This window comes from Carassius carassius, chromosome 20 (assembly GCF_963082965.1).
Source record: "Carassius carassius chromosome 20, fCarCar2.1, whole genome shotgun sequence".
NCBI lineage: Eukaryota > Metazoa > Chordata > Actinopteri > Cypriniformes > Cyprinidae > Carassius > Carassius carassius.
Genome location: NC_081774.1, coordinates 33,078,138 through 33,097,374, shown reverse-complemented (window position 1 = coordinate 33,097,374; position 19,237 = coordinate 33,078,138). Strand labels below are relative to the sequence as shown.

At 38.3% G+C, this 19,237-nt stretch overlaps 1 protein-coding gene across 1 annotated transcript in view; it reads left to right on the top strand.

Annotated features, from left to right (window-relative positions):
• The window catches only part of LOC132095907 (gastrula zinc finger protein XlCGF49.1-like), a 15,569-nt gene extending 1,513 nt beyond the window's left edge, over nucleotides 1-14,056 (top strand). Inside the window, exon 2 of the mRNA XM_059501002.1 lies at nucleotides 13,347-14,056. Coding sequence (XP_059356985.1) covers nucleotides 13,347-14,053 — 707 coding nt within the window. The 3' untranslated portion in view covers nucleotides 14,054-14,056. The remainder of the gene's footprint in view (nucleotides 1-13,346) is intronic.
• The last annotated feature ends 5,181 nt before the right edge of the window (nucleotides 14,057-19,237 follow it).

Below are 19,237 nucleotides of genomic sequence, written 5' to 3'. Positions count from 1 at the left end.
TATCAAAGCTGGAAACAGTTCTGCTGCTTCATATTTTATCAGAACATGTGATACTTTAAGATACTTTGATGAATAAAAAGTAAACAACAATATACAACACTGGTCAGTAATTTTTTCTTTCTTTTTTAAAATAAAATCAATACTTTTATTCAGCAAGGATGTGTCAAATATATAATAAAGAAGATTTATATTATTTAAAAAAAATATTTAGAATAAATGCAGTTCTTTTTAACCTTTTATTGATCACATATATTAGACAGCAGAACTGTTTCCAACACTCATAATAAATCAGAATATTAGAATGATTTCTAAATTTCTGACACACAGATTTCTGTATTTTTGATCAAATAAAAGCAGGCTTGATGAGCAGAAGAAACTTCTTTCAAAAACATTAAAAATAGTAATGTTTCCAACCTTTTGACCTGTACTGTACAGTGCAGTATGGACAGTAGTACACAGTTTAGTATGGTTTACAGTAATATATATATATATATATATATATATATATATATATATATATATATATAAAAGAGCAGAATAGATATACAGTATGAACAACATGTACAGATGTGTGCAGTAACAATATAAGATTAGTACAAGAAACTAGATGAAATTTGTAGGCAAACTTTTAAGTTGGCTTGAAGAAGCCTAGCCCAAAAGTTCAGGCAATACAGTTCTATAGATAGGTAGAAAGAAAGAAAACAAAAAAGAATAGATAAAAGACAGAAGAACAGATCCGGCGTGCAGGCTATCAGGCTGCAGTACACAGAAGGAGTCATGCCAGACATTCCTTCTCCTGTAAATCACGGCTGGAGATGGTAAGAGATGTCTACGCAGTGGACTGATGACACTTCCTCCAGCTTCAGAGGCCAAACTGGAACGTGTGCACTGCTCGTGTAAAAAAAGGAATTGTGTTAACGGTAGACGCACATGTAAACTGCATGAGCTGCCATCTACAAACCTCTGTCAGTGTGTAAACTGACAATAAGTCACTTGAAGATGACTAGGGCACATGTGTGTTTGTATGTACACATGTGAGGAGTGGTGTGTTTGCTACTCCTGCAGAAGTACATTTGCACGACATGTTTATGTACATTATAACTCTGCTCTGTTTGATAGCCTATGTTCTTTGATAGTTATACTTATCTTGTTTCTTTTACATGCAGTTTATGTTTTGATAGTTATAATCTTATTTCTATTACATACAGTTCTAACTAACATTAGAGCCCTTAGCTCTCCGGTTTGAATATTGGTTAGAATATTAGAATTACTGACACTTTAAGGTTATGTCAGATGTAACTGATAATTAAATATAAGTCTTAAACATCAACAGGTTCATGTTTGCCTTGAGTTTTTGTCGAACGTTTGCAAAACGATCTGAGATAATTATCCACCAACATACAGTGGAGCTGTAGTCTCTGTGAGTTGGACGAAGTGTTACCGTGAGATTGGAAGGTTTACACCAAATCAAATGTGTAATCGCATGATGCTAGCAACTGCCAGAGCCGCTAAATATGATATTCTCAACGGCTCTGGCTAATGCTAGTTCGCCAGCTGAAACGTTACCCTACTAAAAAGCGACACTAACGAGACGCTTACACACGTTTGGACAACACAGTGTACAAAATAAACATTTTATGTAGATATCATATTCTAATTAAATGAATCCTTACAATCACAGAAATAATGTCCTTGACGATCGATGCGCTGCTGGTGCTCCTGTCTGATAGCTCAATCATCCGTGTAACAGCTGTTCTAAATACGATACATCTGATTGGTTAATAATAATCCCATGTCAGTATCTTGCCGCGCTATTGGCTCAACTAATATAGTAGGCAACTGCGTTTGCCTGCATATTTACGGTTCGTGCATTATGATTTTGGGGAAAATGTGCAACAAATGGGAGTGGCAACACTTTTCATATCATTGATAATAAAACAACCGTCCCAACCAGGTTCTCCCTCTATGGGGATCATCCATTTCGACAAGTAAAGCAGATACGGACCCTCGGCCCACCGTCTATAAGCGAAATCTGTGGCAATACATTCAGAATCCACGATTAGCGAAAACGAAATCTTTGAAAAACATTAACAAAAAATGAAGCATATTTGAAGAGCCTGTTAAATTTGTGCCACTGAGTTCATTTTCTTCATTTTCATTGTGTTTTTCGGGCTCCAATATATCAGATCTCCGGTCCTTAAGAGCTCCTAAAGTGACTAGTTGTAAACTTTTATGGGGCGCCGTTTGTAAAATAAAATGTGTAAGAAAAACGAGTCAGATTTAACTACAAAACAAATACATTTGTGCAAGATTTACTAAAAATAAGCTTTATGCAATATTTTTTTTACTTAAAAATATTTTAATAATTATATTTATATAATTGTATTTTACTATAATAAAGTATTAAAGGTAAATCTAAATGTTTTATCTAAATCTTCTTTTTAAATGTAAATGTTAAGTCCAAATCATAAATGTTAATCTTATATCTAAATGTTTATATATATTATATATATATATCGAAATATTTAAAAGTGTAGCTAAGTATTTAGAGAAAATTGTGTATGTATAATATATATATATTTCATGTGCTCTCTATATATAGGGCTTGGGTGTCGTGAAGTCATTACTTGGCGTTGCTGCCATGTTGATGGCCTCCTTTATTGCTACTCGGACTACTGCGCAGTGTTTAGACGCTTAATTTGATTTATTAAAAATCTTTTTCAATCATGGTAAACCGTTGCTGTATTGTAATTTAATATTTTAAAATCTATACGATGTTTGATAGGGAGCCAGTCAGGGTTCTAAATTAACACCCGCCAACCCGCCAAATGCGGGTTAAAATTCATTTTGGCGGGTGTTAATTAAAACTTATTAGACAGTTTGGCTGGTGATCCATGGCATGAGGCTCTGTTCTCGGTCACTTATCCCCCTGGCAGCACTTCCTACATTTCCCATGAACACTGTGCTGTAATGCTACGTGATGACGTTTCATATGCCCATTGGCTGCATGCAGTTCGCAGTTAAACCAGCGCGAAAAAACATGGTAACGAATAGAGCGTCCATCAGAAAACACAAGGAAGAAGAACGAATGGAGCCAGAGCAGGGAACATAGACTGAAAGAGCAGGGAGTTAGCTTTTAAAGAAAAAATTTAAGATTAAACTAAATGCGGCGGTGGTTGGGACAGATTTCTGGGGGCGAAAAGAGGAACGAGGCAGGGGATGAGGATATTACGGAGCCCCGCACGTCACCTGTAGGAGAAAAAACAATCAATCCGTGGCGACGGTTTTGTAAACCGTACCCTCGTTTTTTAATCTGTACCCACGAATTCATAATCTGCGCGCACACTTTCGCAATCCGTTCCCATGGATTTGTAAACCGTGCTCACAGATTCATGCAGCAAGCTCCTACGTGTTAACATACAGTTTTAATGAATATTATTATGTGGAATGGGTCTACAGCAAAGTGTCTTAAGTGATTCTCTATCAAGTGTAGTACGAGGTGGAATACAAAGATTTTCCTCTTTTGTAAGTTGTTTTGGATAAAAGATTCCTATGCATAACCTGTATAATAATATATTTATGATAAAAATAAAAAGAAAGTTATTTTTATAATTTTAATTTGTAGGCTAAATAAATGATTACAAGACAGTAAAATGTTTGTCATAAAATAATTCATGAATTGCTTTATTTCTAAATAACCTTACAGTTTTGGAAATGCTTGTGTACAATTCTTTCTTAACATGAAGATTTATTTTTGTGATTTTATTATACTAAGCTCCACCTGCCGGAGTTAGATGCATGCTTCACTGTTAATGTTATTATTAAATAATTAGGCCAAAAATAACATTGCATTCATTTAGAGAGAAAAGGAATGAAAACATAACCGGCATATTATTTGTTTTGTATTGCTTTTTACCCTTATTTTCTTCTTTTTAGCGTTTATTTTTTTGCCCATAAAACACATGCGGCTGTGTTTTATCCTATTGGTGATTAATGTAAAATAAACGCTAAAAAGAAGACTATTTTGTGAATGCTGATCGTGGTCTCGTTGGATACTATGAAAAATAATGTTTAATAAACAGAAATTAATCTGCCGGTGGGGGTGGAGCCACAAATGCGTGTCAGTTTACAAATCCGTGGGAACGGATTGCGAAAGCGTGCGCACGGATTATTAATTCGTGAGTACAGATGGAAAAACCGAGGGTACGGTTTACAAAATCTGAGCGCACGGATTGGAAATTCGTGGGCACGATTTGTTAAACTGAGGGAACAGTTTATGAATTCGTGAGTACGTTTTATAAACTGAGGGGACGGATTGCAAAACCGTCGCCACGGATTGATTTTTTTCTCCTACAGGTGACGTGCGGGGCTCCGTATATTACGGACAGAGAAACAAAGAAAAGAAAATTTAATGCCAAATGGCTGACGGGTCATGAATGGCTTTTGTTTGATCACAAGAATTAAAGTCTTAATGCTTTGTAAGGATTGCCGCATGTAAGTTACGCGAAAGAAAAAACAAAACAAGCAATTTCGTGGTGGGAACTAATAATTTTAAATTTGAGTCAGTGTATATTTTGTTGTATGCATTGTACTTTATATGTGTTTTCCATGCCAACAATGTTAATAAAATGATCAAATGCATTCAGTGGCACTCATAATTTGTTATTTTTACCGGAAAAAAATGGCTAGTGGAAATTCTGATTGGCTGGTAACTTTAGAAAGTTACCAGCCACATTGGCTGGTGATCAAAAAAGTTAATTTAGAACCCTGGAGCCAGTGCAGTGTTGACAGGACGGGGCTAATATGGTCATACTTCCTGGTTCTAGTAAGAACTCTTGCTGCTGCATTTTGGACTAGCTGTAGTTTGTTTACTAAGCGTGCAGAACAACCACCCAATAAAGCATTACAATAATCTAACCTTGAGGTCATAAATGCATGGATTAACATTTCTGTATTTGACATTGAGAGCATAGGCCGTAATTTAGATATATTTTTGAGATGGAAAAATGCAGTTTTACAAATGCTGGAAACGTGGCTTTCTAAGGAAAGATTGCGATCAAATAGCACACCTAGGTTCCTAACTGATGACGAAGAATTGACAGAGCAACCATCAAGTCTTAGACAGTGTTCTAGGTTATTACAAGCAGAGTTTTTAGGTCCTATAATCAACACCTCTGTTTTTTCAGAATTTAGCAGTAAGAAATTACTTGTCATTAGGGCTGCAACTAACGATTATTTTGATAATCGATTAATCTGTCGATTATTTTTACGATTAATCGATTAATCGGTTTATGTACTTATATTTTAGTTTTTTCCATTTTTTCCCCCAAAGTAAATTATTAATAAAGGGTCTTTATCATTCAGCATAGATTTTTAAGAGATTTTAATAATTTTGCATTGTCATATCCTCATCACAAATATACCTGGAGTTGTTTTATTATGTGTTAGTAATCCTTTGTCGAACTCTTCTGCAATCAGAACACTGACCCATACTCTAGCAAATTTCACAAGGAGATTTTAAAATAATGTTTTCACCATGGCAGTCCTTAGAGCTCCTAAAGTAGTTTAACATCCCGAACAAAGCTTATTAAGGAATCTTTCAGAACATATTTTCACGAAGAATAAGGATAAAACAGAATAAAATTGCAGTGCGTTGTATTTTATTATTTACTGGGAAACAGCTTTATAGCTTATGCTGTGAAATTGTAAACAATCCTTCGAATATAGTGCCAATGGCATGAAACCTGAATGGAACTCACAATTTAAAGTAAAATCCATCAGAAGGTTGTCCAGAAAAAACGGAATACTTAGAAAAAAAAAGTGCATTTCAAATATCTTTAAACATTTACCTCTCTCATTCAGTCATAATTAGGCTGCAAGACTGAATTATGAACTGGTAAACGACAAACTGATCACAGAACATGTTTGTAAAGCTTTAAATGTTAACTGTTAAAAAGCAATGTTATCAGCTTTTACAACTTAACATTTGCAAACAACATTGTACTGGAGAATCTGCACAAATAAAAGGCTTAGGGGCCGTTCACATATCGCGCCTAAAATGCTAGGCGCACCCATAGACTGTGCGCACCGCTTTCTCCTTCTTTAGAAGGAGAAGATGGCGCCGTTGTGTGTGGCTTGCCGTTGGACGCCTGGTCCAGTCCTTAGTTTGTTTGTTTTATGCTGTTTGATCTTTTATCTAACACAATGCGCTTCCTCAATATTGATATATGACAGACTAACTCTTTTAAGTTTGCAAACTAGTACAAACGATCTGATATATCAAGCACGAAACGGCTCATCTCATTCATCTCCGTTTCTGACGTCCATACCTGGCTACCTGCGCCGCTGGCGTAGGAGAAAACGCGGAAGACGGGGTGGCTTTGCCGTTAAGTTGAAGCATTTCCTGGCTCAACAACAACAACAACTAGAGTCGCGTCGATCCTTTCTGGGTTTCCATGTAAAGGGTTTGGTCGGCGATTTCTCCATTCGCTGGCGCTCTCTGGACCCAGTGTATCAATGGAATAAGAACACTTCAATGATTATGGCTGAAGCTGCTCCGCTACCTGCCTACGGCTCGCCTCGTTTTCACCGCGCTGGAGTTTGTGTGAGTAATCTTCAAAATTTTTCTCGGATTCGGAATTCGGAGTCGACTGAAAATCTACCTGGTCTAAGGATGGCGTTGCTAAATGCCAGATCAGTGGTAAATAAGACTGTTATTATTAATGACGACTTCTCCTCGCGGGACCTTGATTTTTTATTTATTACTGAAAGCTGGCTTACAAATGGGGACTTAAGTCCGTTTTCTGATCTTTTGCCACAAAACTGTTTGTTTTTTAATTCACCACGTACAACAGGCCGTGGTGGAGGACTGATATCTATTTTTAAAGACAGATTTTCTTGCAGCCAAACTATGTTTCATGCTTATCAGAGTTTTGAACTGCAGTTGTTTACATTTGATCTGAATGGTCCACTACTGGTTGCTTTGATATACCGTCCTCCTAAGCACAATATACATTTTTTAAACGAGTTTGCAGACTTCTTGGGGGAATTTTTACCCAAATTTGACAAACTGTTAATCCTTGGTGATTTCAACATCCATGTGTGTTGCACAACGGACTCATTATCTAAAGAATTTTCTAATGTGATAAATGCCTTTGATTTCATTCAGTATGTGAATGTCCCGACTCATCAGTCGGGACATACTCTTGACCTTGTGCTTCCTTATGGCATTTCACTTTACGAGCTTGAAGTAACTGAAAATGGGTTTTCTGACCATAAAACTGTTATGTTTTCTGTTCCCTGGGTATCAACTTGTACTAAAGTTACTAAATGTGTCCGTAAATCTAGAATAATTACTCCATCTACTAGCTTATCCTTTTCATTAGCTTTCTGTGATGCTGTTCAAACAGTTGACATAAGTCAGTGTGATCTGAGTCCAGATGAGCTCCTACTTAAATTTAACTCGACTTCTTTGATTATTTTGGATTCAATTGCTCCTGTAAAGACTTTAAAACTTAAACCTAGATCTGAACCCTGGATTGACGATAACGTTCGCGCCTCGAGGCAGCTCTGTAGACGGGCGGAGCGAAAGTGGAAAAAGGACCGGCTCCAGATTTCGCTGGAATTATTAAGAGATTCATTATTTAATTATCAGAAGGCACTGAAAGAATCAAAATCAAGGTATTTTGCAGACATTATCAATAATAATTTCCATAGGCCCAAAACTCTTTTTACTGTTTTTAACACTGTTGTCAACCCAACGGTATCAAAGTACCCTGCTGTGTCAAAAACAATGTGTGAGGATTTTTTGAGATTCTTTGTTGAAAAGATTAATTCTATTAGACGGGGGATATCTCACCCTGATTCTGATCCGTCCATCTACTCTGTTTGTTGTGCAGAGTTTAGTCAATTCAAACCTATTTCTTTTGAATATCTCCAAGAAATAGTATGCCGGCTTAAGCCGTCAGGCTCTACCGTTGACATCTTGCCTCCTTATTTCCTGAAACAAGTTTTTGATGTAGTGGGTCCATATCTTGTGACTTTGATTAACCGATGCTTTGAAACTAGTTCTGTACCTGATGCGTTAAAACATGCTACAGTATATCCTTTGCTCAAGAGACATAATTTAGATCCTACTGTTTTAGAAAACTATAGACCAATTTCAAATTTGTCTTTTATTACAAAGATCCTCGAGAAAACAGTGCTTCTACAATTGCAGAGTTTTTTAGATGAAAATAAGATATTTGAGGTTTTTCAATCAGGTTTTCGAAAATTCCACTCTACAGAGACTGCACTCCTGAAGGTTTTAAATGATATTCTACTTGCTGGCGACTCTGGAAACCATTCTGTGCTTGTGCTCCTAGATTTGAGTGCGGCATTTGACACTGTTGACCATGCAGTCCTTCTTACTCGCCTGGAGCACTGCGCAGGCATAACAGGAAACGCTCTTGAATGGTTCAATTCATATCTTTTAAATAGACGTTTTAATGTTAATATGGGTGAACACTCATCTGAGTCAGCTCCTTTAGCATGTGGTGTACCTCAGGGTTCCATCTTAGCTCCGATTCTTTTTTCTTTGTATATGCTACCATTGGGTTCTATTTTTAGGAAACATGGTCTGTCATTTCACTGCTATGCAGATGACACTCAAATATATTTGCCCTTAAAAAAGAGTTCCAATGGCTTAGAAGCACTCATGACTTGTTTGACTGATGTAAAAGCCTGGCTGTCTTTAAATTTTCTTAATTTTAATGAGAGTAAAACTGAGATAATAGTATTCGGTCCTTCAGACTCTGTTAGTTCACCAAAAATAAATTTGGGTGAGTTATCTTCCTCTGTAAAACCTTGGGTTAAAAATTTAGGGGTTATTTTTGATGATAAGCTGAAATTTGACAAACACATCAATACTGTGGTTAGATCATGTTTCTTTCAGCTTAGACTACTAGCTAAAGTTAAACCCATTTTGACGAGTAAAAACTTTGAACAATTGATCCATGCTTTCATTACGACGAGACTGGATTACTGTAACTCACTATATTTTGGGATTAGCCAGTCAGCTTTATCCCGGTTACAAATAGTTCAAAATGCAGCAGCTAGACTCTTAACCAGGACTAAAAAACGGGAGCATGTTACACCAGTTTTACGTTCTTTGCACTGGTTGCCCGTGCGTTATCGAGTACATTTCAAACTTATTCTTTTGGTGTTTAAATCATTAAATGGTCTGGCCCCTCCGTATCTTTCGGAACTACTTACTGAGTATCGTCCTGTTCTTTCTCTCCGGTCATCTAACCAGAAGCTGCTATGTATCCCAAAGTCAAAGCTGAGGTGCAGAGGCGACCGGGCTTTTTCAGTAGCTGCCCCCAGATTATGGAATGCTTTACCTCTGTGTATTCGCTCTGTATCATCCTTATCTGTTTTTAAAACTATGCTAAAAACGCATCTTTTTGAATTAGCATATTCTAAGTGAGGAAGTGGTATTGAAATGTTTGTTTTATTATGATGTTTTTATTGCTTATTTGTTTTGTGCAATTGTCTATTACAATATGTGCAGCACATTGGACAACCTCGGTTGGGATAAATGGTGCTATATAAATAAATTTGACATTGACATTGACATTGACTTTCCAAAGCGCTCGGGCAGAAGCGCCCCTGAGGCGTCTGCCTTTGATAAGCAACCATGACGCGCTCTCTCCTTGAAGACGCGGAAATTTCAGCAAAGGATAAATGGATTTGCAGCTCTAAAAATCGCTTGCAGTAGCTCTGCTACTAAATTTATTTCAAAATGGGAATCCATATACAGCTATGATCAGCTGTTCCTTCATCTTGGCTGAGCTTTTAACGTTGTTACGGGAAAGGATGAAGCTGATTGGTTAGTTCTTGTCACATGACCCGCGGTGCGCTTGCTGCATTCTGAAAAGTTGAAATGTTTTTAACTCGATGCGGTGTGCACGCGCCTGGAAAAACGGGTGCGTCGCGACCGCGTCGCTTCCATTATGAGCGCGCATACTGCACGCCTACATTGGAAATAACGAACATTAGCGCGCAAAAGACGCGATATGTGAACGGTCCCTTAAACAGTTCAGTAGTGCAGAGTTTACAGGTTAATCTTCTTTTTTGAAGGCTCAAAATAAAGTTCTTCCACATCCTGCTGAATGCTGCAGAGACGCCGTTCGGGAAGCACGTGACATAAAACGAGGCCAGCTATTGGCTATTCGCTACTTCTCCTGTTGTACTGGCTGAGTAAATCCTCCGGTGGCTCATTACTGCCACACTTTGGTCACCGCAGATTAGAAATATGCACGAAATAAGCCGCTTACGGCAAATAAATTATTTAGCAACGAATCGATGACTAAATTAGTTGACAACTATTTTAATAATCGATTTTAATCGATTAAATCGATTCGTTGTTTCAGCTCTACTTTTCATCCAGTTTTTTATATCGACTATGCAATCCATTAGTTTTTCAAATTGGTGTGTTTCACCGGGCCGTGAAGAAATATAGAGCTGAGTATCATCAGAATAACAGTGAAAGCTAACACCATGTTTCCTGATGATATCTCCCAAGGGTAACATATAAAGCGTGAAGAGTAGCGGCCCTAGTACTGAGCCTTGAGGTACTCCATACTGCACTTGTGATCGATAGGATACATCTTCATTCACTGCTACGAACTGATGGCGGTCATATAAGTACGATTTAAACCATGCTAATGCACTTCCACTGATGCCAACAAAGTATTCAAGTCTATGCAAAAGAATGTTGTGGTCAATTGTGTCAAACGCAGCACTAAGATCCAATAAAACTAATAGAGAGATACATCCACGATCAGATGATAAGAGCAGATCATTGGTAACTCTAAGAAGAGCAGTCTCAGTACTATGATACGGTCTAAATCCTGACTGGAAATCCTCACATGTACCATTTTTCTCAAAGAAGGAATATAATTGTGAGGATACCACCTTTTCTAGTATCTTGGACAGAAAAGGGAGATTCGAGATTGGTCTATAATTAACTAGTTCTTTGGGGTCAAGTTGTGTTTTTTTTGATGAGAGGCTTAATAACAGCCAGTTTGAAGGTTTTGGGGACATGTCCTAATGACAATGAGGAATTAATAATAGTCAGAAGAGGATCTATGACTTCAGGAAGCACCTCTTTTAGGAGCTTAGATGGTATAGGGTCTAACATACATGTTGTTGGTTTAGATGATTTAACAAGTTTATACAATTCTTCCTCTCCTATGGTAGAGAATGAGTGGAACTGTTCCTCAGGGGGTCTATAGTGCACTGTCTGATGTGATACTGTAGCTGACGGCTGAATGGTTGCAATTGTATCTCTAATAGTATCGATTTTAGAAGTAAAGTAGTTCATAAAGTCATTACTGCTGTGGTGTTGGGAAATGTCAACACTTGTTGAGGCTTTATTTTTCGTTAATTTAGCCACTGTATTGAATAAATACCTGTGGGTTATGTTTGTTTTCTTCTAAAAGAGAAGAAAAGTAATCGGATCTAGAGTTTTTAATGCTTTTCTGTAGGATATGTTACTTTCCCGCCAAGCAATACGAAATACCTCTAGTTTTGTTTTCCTCCAGCTGCGCTCCATTTTTCGGGCTGCTCTCTTTAGGGTGCGAGTGTGCTCATTATACCATGGTGTCAAACTGTTTTCCTTAACCTTCCTTAAGCGTAAAGGAGCAACTTTATTTAAAGTGCTAGAAAAGAGAGAGTCCATAGTTTCTGTTACATCATCAAGTTGTTCTGAGGTTTTGGATATGCTAAGGAATTTGGATACATCAGGAAGATAATTAATATTTGATAATTGATAATTGATAATTGAATTGATAACTTAAAAAGCAGTCTTTTGTGTTAGAAGTGATGGTTCTTCCATACTTGTAACAAGAAGTAGAATTTACAATTTTGGCTATATGAAGTTTGCACAGAACTAAATAATGATCTGAGATATCATCACTTGGCTGAATAATTTCAACACCATCAACATCAATTCCATGTGACAGTATTAAATCTAGAGTATGATTTCGACAATGAGTAGGTCCTGAAACATGTTGTCTAACACCAATAGAGTTCAGAATGTCTATAAATGCTGATCCCAATGCATCGTTTTCATTATCAACATGGATATTAAAATCACCAACTATTAAAACTTTATCTGCAGCCAGAACTAACTCAGATGTAAAATCACCAAACTCTTTAATAAAGTCTGTATGGTGCCCTGGTGGCCTGTATACAGTAGCCAGAACAAACATAACAGAGGATTTATCATTAACATTTGTTTCTTTGGATAATGTTATATGAAGTACCATTACTTCAAATGAGTTATACTTGAAGCCTGCCCTCTGAGAAATCCTGAAAACGTTGTTATAAATTGAAGCAACACCTCCCCCTTTGCCTTTTAGACGTGGCTCATGTTTATAACAGTAATCTTGGGGGGTGGACTCATTTAAAATAATGTAATCATCAGGTTTTAGCCAGGTTTCTGTCAAACAGAGTACATCTATATTATGATCAGTGATCATATTATTTACAAAAAGTGTTTTCGTAGAAAGGGATCTGATATTCAATAAACCAAGCTTTATCATTTGTTTATCCATATTGCATCTGTTTTTTATTTTTATTACAAATATTTTAGACTGACATTTAAAGTTCTCCCGGGCTACTAAAATCTCAAGAGTACCTGCCCAAAGGACTACTAGGGATTTTGAAATTTTGCCAGCCTTGGTTTGATTTCTACAATAATAGTGATAAAACTGACCATACAACCATTTTACATGTAAATAAAATGTCTACTAGTGATGTGCAGATGAGCTACGGCGTCACCTGAATCCACAGCTTCAAATAAATGATCCTCCGTTCGACTCCCCGCAGCTCTACTCCTGTCTGATTTAGATAACTGCACCCGTCCTCACACTGGGGTCCAGACCGTCAAGACAAACCTGGAAAAGTCATTGAATTTTAAAACCGCAATTTCCAAATGTAAATAAACCCTGAAAGTTTTGGAAAAGTCATGGAAATTTCTTTCACAATTCTCTGTATATAATAGAATTATGTTCAATCAGGTCCTGAATTTCGTTTGTCAGATTGCGCATATATCGCATTACTCATTCCTGCACTTTTTGACTTTAAAATAAGGGAAAGTGCTGTAAAACCATTATTCAGTATAGTGTGTAGGTTAGATGAGTTAATAAATCCACACAAAGCAGCAGATGAAAACAGCGTGAGTGATTGAGCTGCATCACGTCCTCTCTCTTTGACCTTCTCTTCACATCTAGAGCTGCTGCACACTGCGACACAAGAGTTTAGCTCATGTTTCTGTAATTTTTGTTAATTGTTTCTTTTAGGCCTGATGGACGTGGAAGATGAAAGTGAAGGAGAGAGTGAAGTCGAGCAAGAAAGTGACACTGAAGAGGAAAGTGACGAGCTGCATGAAAAATCTTCTAAAAAGAAGGTGTCACAAAAAAGAACTAAGAGGAATGGAGCTAGAAAGCTGTGCACCTGCCATCAGTGTGGAAAGAGTTTCACATGTAAGGGAAGCCTGAAGGATCACATGAGGATTCACACTGGAGAGAGACCTTTCACGTGCAAGTACTGTGGAATGGGCTTTAAACAAAGAGCAAGCCTTACAGAACACATAAGAATCCACACTGGAGAGAAGCCGTTCAAGTGCACTCAGTGTGAGAGGAGTTTTCGTCAAAGTGGAAGTCTTACAGGGCACTTGAGATTGCACGCTCAAGAGAAGCCTTTTACATGCCAGCAGTGCGGGAAAACTTTTGCAGTCAGAGGAAACTTAAAGATTCACTTAACAACTCACTCTGATCAGAAGCCGTTCATCTGTCCTCAGTGTGGGAAAGGCTTTAAATATGCAGCACACCTGAAATCACACGAGACTTCACACAGTCAAGTGAAGCCGTATCACTGCCCTCCATGCGGGAGGAGTTACAATACAATGACCGAACTTAGAAGACATCTAAAATCCTTCATACATAATAAATACCTGCCATTAGCGAAATTCATGCCCCAGAGTGGCTCCCAGGGGCAGATCGGCTAACTTGGCAATTCTGGCAAACACCAGAGGGGCCAGTGTTCTGACAAATAATGCTACCTGGCCTGGTCCCGAGATGGGCCGACCGAACCCTTCAGTGAAAATCAGTCACGTCATCGGAGAGAGTACAACACCAGCTAATTTTCAGTAAAAGCTAGATAGTGTTTTTATTTATTTTTTCCAGTAGTCTACATTGTATTGAAATAAAAAAAAGCTTAGCAAAGAACCCCTGTATATTTTAAAATGTAATTGCTTCATGATAATTGGTTACAAGTTTTAACGAGCCTGTTACTGAATTACATGACTGAAATATCAGCAGATAAAGTGGGATTTGGGGTAAACGTAGGCTAAAAACCTATAACCTATAGGAGGGACCTGTGCATGCATCACACACACACACACACACACACACACAGAGTGAGATCACACTCAGACACATACTTTACATCTCACACACACAAATGCACATGCAGAACATACTATGACGACAAAGAACAACATACTGTAGAGAATGATAGTAACAGCAGACAAATGGCATAAATAGACCGCACACAGACTGTACGACATCCTCAGATTCTTTTTCTTGTATACAAATGTAAGTAGTGATTGCGTGTGTCCGTGGGTGGGGTTGTGTGGGAGTTGAAGCTAAAGTGCCAGGGCTTAATTTTTTTCCCAGTCCACCCTGATGGCTCCTCAGCTTATGGTTTGCCCTCAGGAATGAATGTGTTTTTCACTAAGACACACTTCTTGCAGTGAAGATCCTGCTGTTTTAGTGAATTAATGAATTAAACGAAAAAATAAAACATGTCTATAACTGTAAACAGATGCTTTTACATTCAGAGGTAACAACACTTTTAAATGAATAAAATTGTGTATGATACCATTCAAAAACAAGGTCTGTTTCTAATTTCTACACCTTAAAGGTATCATATTCATCCCAAGTACAGTATGGAGTACCACAAGGCTCAGTACTAGGACATTTGCTGATTCGCTCTGTGCATTGGTATAAAAAGTTAATGATGCGATGCATCGGATACCACTTTCCATTTATTTAGCGATGCATTATTTCTAACATATTTGCATCAGTAAAAAAACATTTGTTTATATAATTACTAGTGGATGCACTATACTTCTATTATTTAGAAAGTGACCAATAATCTGTGTCCAATATTTTATACCTACAGTCGTGGCCAAAAGTTTTGAGAATTACATAAATATTAGTTTTCAAAAAGTTTGCTGCTAAACTGCTTTTAGATCTTTGTTTCAGTTGTTTCTGTGATGTACTGAAATATAATTACAAGCAAATCATACGTTTCAAAGGCTTTTATTAACAATTACATGACATTTATGCAAAGAGTCAGTATTTGCAGTGTTGGCCCTTCTTTTTCAGGACCTCTGCAATTCGACTGGGCATGCTCTCAATCAACTTCTGGGCCAAATCCTGACTGATAGCAACCCATTCTTTCATAATCACTTCTTGGAGTTTGTCAGAATTAGTGGGTTTTTGTTTGTCCACCCGCCTCTTGAGGATTGACCACAAGTTCTCAATGGGATTAAGATCTGGGGAGTTTCCAGGCCATGGACCCAAAATTTCAACATTCTGGTCCCCGAGCCACTTAGTTATCACTTTTGCCTTATGGCACGGTGCTCCATCGTGCTGGAAAATGCATTGTTCTTCACCAAACTGTTGTTGGATAGTTGGAAGAAGTTGCTGTTGGAGGGTGTTTTGGTACTATAACGGTGGTAGCCGCCCTAACTTAAATAACTATTTCAAAGAAAAAAAACCTTCGGCGCCAGACAGGATTAAACCTGTCAAAATTTAACTTAACCCAGGATAGCAGAAAAATAACCACCTGTTACACAACAAATTATAATAATAATCCCAGACTAAAGGTCATCAGGATATTTATTCTTTCATATGTTCAAAATCATAACACAGAAAACGAAATGGACAAAAAAATAAAACTAAAACAAAATAAGAAATGACCAAACGTTCCCACTAGCGGTCTCTCTTCGGAATCCGTGCCCGTGCCAGAAACCGACCGCGTCACGCTAATCCACGTTCACAGATTCGTGTCCACATTCAGTAAAAAAAAAGTCCATATAAAAAATAAAGAAAAAGAGAGAACAAAGAAAACATTGGATGAACATCTCATTAAGTTTGTGGTAAATCACACGCATTAAATCAACAGCATCAATAATTTTAACGGCAACAACAATTATAAACAAAACACTAAGCACACAGAATGTGCGAATATGAAAGCTTGCGTGCGTGTGTGTGTTGCAGTGTGTGTAATGGTGGCGCAAAGGTACGGACCACGTTTGCTGGTATTGAAGGCACCAATGAGTATCACGGGTCACCAGACACCAAGATAGGTGGATAAGCGGTTTTTCCCTTGTCTTCAGGACCGCTCATGACAGTTGGTCTGGAAGTGCAATGCTTCAGTCACGCACCAGACATCATACCCATGAAACAGCTGATTGACACGCAGCCGTCTTTCCACCGTAAACCATCACTCATACGGGCTACCCTCATGTGGAAACAAACGGATGACGCCTTTTTCTCAGGTACTAGACGCTCCCTTTAAATATAACTCCCTTCCGCCGTTAATTGACACACTCCACCCAAAAATCACGCTAAAGTGAAAGTAACCAATGTCGTAGAACAGATTCTTTTGTTTGCCACAGTACCATTCTTTATTCATGGCTGTGTTTTTGGGCAGAATTGTGAGTGAGCCCACTCCCTTGGATGAGAAGCAACCCCACACATGAATGGTGTCAGGATGCTTTACTGTTGGCATGACACAGGACTGATGGTAGCGCTCACCTTTTCTTCTCCGGACAAGCCTTTTTCCAGATGCCCCAAACAATCGGAAAGGGGTTTCATCGGAGAATTTGACTTTGCCCCAGTTCTCAGCAGTCCATTCACTATACTTTCTGCTGAAGATCAATCTGTCCCTGATGTTTTTTGGAGAGAAGTGGCTTCTTTGCTGCCCTTCTTGACACCAGGCCATCTTCCAGAAGTCTTGTCCTCACTGTGCGTGCAGATGCGCTCACACCTGCCTGCTGCCATTCCTGAGCAAGCTCTGCACTGGTGGCACTCCGATCCCGCAGCTCAATCCTCTTTAGGAGACCATCCTGGCGCTTGCTGGACTTTCTTGGACGCCCTGAAGCCTTCTTTACAAGAATTGAACCTCTTTCCTTGAAGTTCTTGATGATCCTATAAATTGTTGATTTAGGTGCAATCTTAGTAGCCACAATATCCTTGCCTGTGAAGCCATTTTTATGCAACGCAATGATGGCTGCACTCGTTTCTTTGCAGGTCACCATGGTTTACAATGGAAGAACAATGATTTCAAGCATCACCCTCCTTTTAACATGTCAAGTCTGCCATTCTAACCCAATCAGCCTGACATAATGATCTCCAGCCTTGTGCTCGTCAACATTCTCACCTGAGTTAACAAGACGATTACTGAAATGATCTCAGCAGCTCCTTTAATGACAGCAATGAAATGCAGTGGAAAGGTTTTTTTGGGATTAAGTTAATTTTCATGGCAAAGAAGGACTATGCAATTCATCTGATCACTCTTCATAACATTCTGCAGTATATGCAAATTGCTATTATAAAAACTTAAGCAGCAACTTTTCCAATTTCCAATATTTATGTAATTCTCAAAACTTTTGGCCACGACTGTAGATTGATTTCTCCTCTCTAAACCGCTTCTCAAGCGCGTTCTCTGTGATGAATCACAACACTGCAGGGACCAAAGAAAACACAGGGATTAAAGTCCAGACCTGACTTGGAATAACCTTACAAATCAATCAGGGCTAAAGCGGTTCCATGAACGACAAAAAATTCGAACAATCTAACACTAAGGCCCCGTTTACACGATGGGAAAACGCAGATATTTCCCTGCGTTTTGGCCTGTCATTTACACGAAAACGCCGTTTTATCCCTGAAAACGATTATTTCTAAAAACTCCGGCCAAAGTGGAGATTTCTGAAAACGCCGGTTATGTGTTGCCGTGTCAACTGGGAGAAACCGGGTTTTAGGTTCTCAAACGTCACATTATGCGCCAGAAAATGCTTAACGTCATGTGAGCGCCCTATGTTTAGAGTTTGTTTGGGTAACGTTACTGTTTGATCATGGATGCTGTTAAGGTGGTACTCATTTTTACGTTTGTGCAAACGCTTTTGGTCTGTTTGCATTTGCAAACACAACTGCTGTATTATATCGAGGAGCAGAGGCGAAGGAGTACACGAAGGTCAGCAGGAAGTTGCTCGATTTTGAGGATTCTGATTGGCTTGCATGGCTTTATCCTTCTCCCTACACTGCCGCCCATAGGTTTGGCATAGTTATGATGGCGCTCGACGGCGTATTTATGCGGGTTGATGTAAACGAGAACTTTTTTGAAAACGATGTTGTGTGCACGATGTTATTTTTGAAAACGGAGGGGGGGGGAATATTTGTTTCTCTAAATACCCGGCTATGTGTAAATGTGGCATAATTTGTGCACGTTTATTTTTAAGCAGCTCTTAATCTCGATCGTGGATCAGATCAATCCACCATTGCAAACACCTAATATATCTGTGCTGTTTTAATGCATCTGAGAAATGGGTTTTCCTCAGTATATAACTGACATGTCACGGGTATTTTTTTTTTATCTGTGAATGTTAGAAAGACAAGCAAACATATCCATTTTGCTGTCAGGAGTGAACGAGGCTGACGCAAGTGAAAGAGCGCTAAACTGATAGAGCGTAATAGAATAAGAGTGCAATAAGTAAGGGATAATGTACATCCACCTGGTTGCTATCCTAGAATAAACACCGACAGGGTGATCTGGACCCTGACGCCAAGCGAAATTACATGGCTAAAAATATTTGTTTTTACCATATATGTTGGAATTAATGCTAAAGTCTTCCATTGTAAGTGTTTTCAGTCACAAGATGGTGCCAGACACTCAACGATAGCAGAGTGAAGGCGTATAAGTAGTACCCATCAAGATGAGTGGTGTGTTATTCAGTTTGGCAGTTGTTATTTGGGAATAACGTACCATTGGATGGCGTGATTTAAACTTACATATAAGTGCATTTTTTATGATAGCAGTAACCATAAGTGGACTATTCTAATAGGTTAATCAAATGTAAGATTAATTACTAATCTTAAATGAGTTAATGTGCGTTTCTTAC